General features: G+C 56.1%; 1 protein-coding gene across 1 annotated transcript in view; it reads left to right on the top strand.

Moving 5' to 3' along the window:
• The first annotated feature begins 566 nt into the window (after positions 1 to 566).
• Positions 567 to 3,052, top strand: part of KIAA0513 (KIAA0513 ortholog) — an 18,340-nt gene continuing 15,854 nt past the window's right edge. The window contains exon 1 of the mRNA XM_018572413.1: positions 567 to 965. Within this exon, the coding sequence (XP_018427915.1) occupies positions 616 to 965 (350 nt within the window). The 5' untranslated portion in view covers positions 567 to 615. The remainder of the gene's footprint in view (positions 966 to 3,052) is intronic.

Here is a 3,052-nt window from a genome sequence, read left to right as displayed (position 1 = left end):
CAGGGATGGTGGGGGCCCCTCATAATGGGCACAGCAGGTGTACAGACCCGGGAACTCAGCACAGGGATGGTGGGAGCCCCTCATAATGGGCACAGCAGGTGTACAGACCCGGGAACTCAGCACAGGGATGGTGGGGGCTCCTCATAATGGGCACAGCGGGTGTACAGACCCGGGAACTCAGCACAGGGATGGTGGGGGCTCCTCATAATGGGCACAGGGGGTGTACAGACCTGGGAACTCAGCACAGGGATGGTGGGAGCTCCTCATAATGGGCACAGCAGGTGTACAGACCCGGGAACTCAGCACAGGGATGGTGGGGGCTCCTCATAATGGGCACAGCGGGTGTACAGACCCCATAAGTCACCATTTGAGTCCTGGAGACTCTACTGCCCAACAACTGCAAGTTCGGTTTCGGGTGAATTGTATACACAGGAAATGTAACTTTAATCCTTTTATTCTTTTTATTATAATATACAGGAGCCCTGATTGGCCCGGAGATGGGATTCTGAGCAGCGACCTCGTACGATCCGGACCGTCAGTTTGGACTTTGTAACCCAGAACCTGGAGACTAAACGTTCTCTCACGACGGAAGAGACCGCGGGGGCGCCGGTCGCCATGGAGACCCCCGACGTGCCAGTGGGCAACCTGATAGACCTGGACACGGAGCCCCTGGTCGTCATGGCGGTGGAGTGCGCGCCTTCGCTGGACGTGGACGAGATCCTGTCACTGGAAGTGAACCCGCCTGAGAACGGCGACCGGGAGGAGGAGATCGAGAGCGACGCCACCGAGTCGGCCGACAGCGAGAACGACATGGTGTCGCCGAGCCGCCACAGCTGGAACCACTCCCAGAGGTCCTCCTCCGAGTCCTACTCGTCCAATCAGAGCACGGAGTCCGCCCAGGACGGGCAGATGGCGGAGCAGAAGGAGTTCATCCGGAATTACGTGGAGAAAATCTTCACAGGCGGGTAAGAAAGTGAACTCGAAATAATTATTCACGGGGTGTGGGATATTCTGCAACCTCCCTCTTATGCTTCAGTGTGTGTGTGTGTGGGCGGGTCTGCAGCAAATGAGGCTGACAGTGGGTGGGGCAAGTAACTTTTGTCTTCACTGGGAGCCTGCTTTCACGGAGCACCTGCACTGGATGCTGTAATTGAAGAGAAGGCGGAGAGCCCAAATGAGTGCCACGGACTCCAATGAGTGCTGCCTCCGCATATTCCCACCACCACTCCCATCATCTCATTGTGCTGGTGTAAGTATGATTCTGCTCCTCCAGCAGCACAGCCTAAACTCTAGGCAGATATGAAAGGCACAAATGATTGCAGTACAGATCAGGGGGAGCCAGAAGCAGCACGAAGAGACAATCGGTGTGTTGCAGTATAAGGAGCATGCTGATAGGAGGAGGCAGCAAAGTGACAGAGAGAGAGGAGCTCATCAATCTGTTGTTTTTTTCTTTCACCGTCCAGTCACAAGCTGGGGGAGGGACAAGACCTGTAAGCAGGGGCGTCCAGAGGTCGGGTGTCACCCGGCCTCTAGACTGGGTGACACCCCCGCCGTGTCGTCATTGCGCGTGACGTCACCTCGCGCATGCGCTACCATCTGATTGATGCCTGCCGGCGGCCATCTTGGTGACAGACACTGGCAGATAGAGGAGGGGACGTTCACCCGGCGGGATGAGGTATGCCGCCGGGTCCCTTCCTCTCTCCTGACACTGTCGGGCTCTCAGTCCATGACCGACTGGCCCACTTTTTAAAGGGGAGTGGTGACACCAAAATGACTGCCAGTCATTTTGGTGTCACCCATGTAATGGTGACACCCGGGTGCGGGCTGCAACCCCACCCCCCTTGTGACGCCACTGCCTGTAAGTGTTACCTAACTGCAGCAGAGAAAAAATAGGTCTCCTCCCCTAGCAGGCTTGGGCTGTGCGGTGTGGCAGGGCTGCATATATCTCAGGACTGGATGGACAGAAGAACTTTCACCTGAGTTTTTCGGCGTTTCGGGTACGGGGGGACTATGTCCTAAGTCGCCGTCCTGGCCTTGCATGCACTTATCTGGCCGACGGTATGTCAGTACCGACGGTATACAGCAAAGGGGTGGGCACCTCCGGCCCTCCAGCTGTTGTGGAACCACAAGTCCCATGAGGCATTGCAAGTCTGGCAGTTACAGGCTTGAGTCCCAGAGGCAGGGGTATGTTGGGATTTGTAGTTAAAGCACAGCCGGAGGGCTCCTGTTATCCGGAGAACGCGGGAAATCCCCCGTTGTCACAACGTAACACTTCTGAGGAAATCTGACACTTGTTAAATTTGGGAGAAGAAGCTGCCGCGGGTGTCATTAGAACGGGACGCGGCATCGGGTGCGTCTATTACATGCAGAGCGGCGCGGATGGGTATGACGGACGGGGGGGGGCCCGGCGATGTCAGGGTGGCGGCCCCGCGCTGCGCCTGTCGCGTTACATTACGAATGATACCGTCGCGGCAGAAATCGAGCGCGGTTGATACGCTCACCGCTGCCACAGATCCCCCCCGGGGGAGCAAGCGTCTGCTGGTGCATTGTGGGAAATCCATCGCAGACAATCCAGATCCTCCGTCAGTGAAACGCTCAAACGTATTAGATGTGCGTGAAAGTCGCAAAATGGCGCAACGCCGCCATTTTAATTTAATTTGTTGATGTCATTGGGGTATTAGAAATGTTTTTTGGCCAATTTTGATGGATCCGGCACCCTGAGGGCGACGGAAGCCCAGTTCACCGTTCCCGATCCTGTGCCAGAAAACCGCCCCCTCATCAGCCTCTTTTGTTAGAAGCCCCGCCCCCTGCGTAGTACAAGACGGGCTAAAGACCCCCCTTATAGATTGTGATTCAATGCGATTATTGTGCCCGGAGTTCAGCTTTACCTTTGTAGGGGGTCGGCCATTGAATTCAAGCTCGCAAAAATGCAGCCCATGGGCGCCCACTCTGGAGCGTGAGAGGGAAGTTGCACAGAACAGGCACGCCCGGAGGAACCGTGAAACAACTGCCTAATCAGAACGATGGAACATTGATCTGAATATTGGAAGCC

This window comes from Nanorana parkeri, unplaced genomic scaffold (genome assembly GCF_000935625.1).
Source record: "Nanorana parkeri isolate BGI_ZX_2015 unplaced genomic scaffold, ASM93562v1 scaffold2022, whole genome shotgun sequence".
NCBI classification, from domain to species: domain Eukaryota; kingdom Metazoa; phylum Chordata; class Amphibia; order Anura; family Dicroglossidae; genus Nanorana; species Nanorana parkeri.
This window is presented reverse-complemented; position numbering and strand designations above follow the sequence as displayed.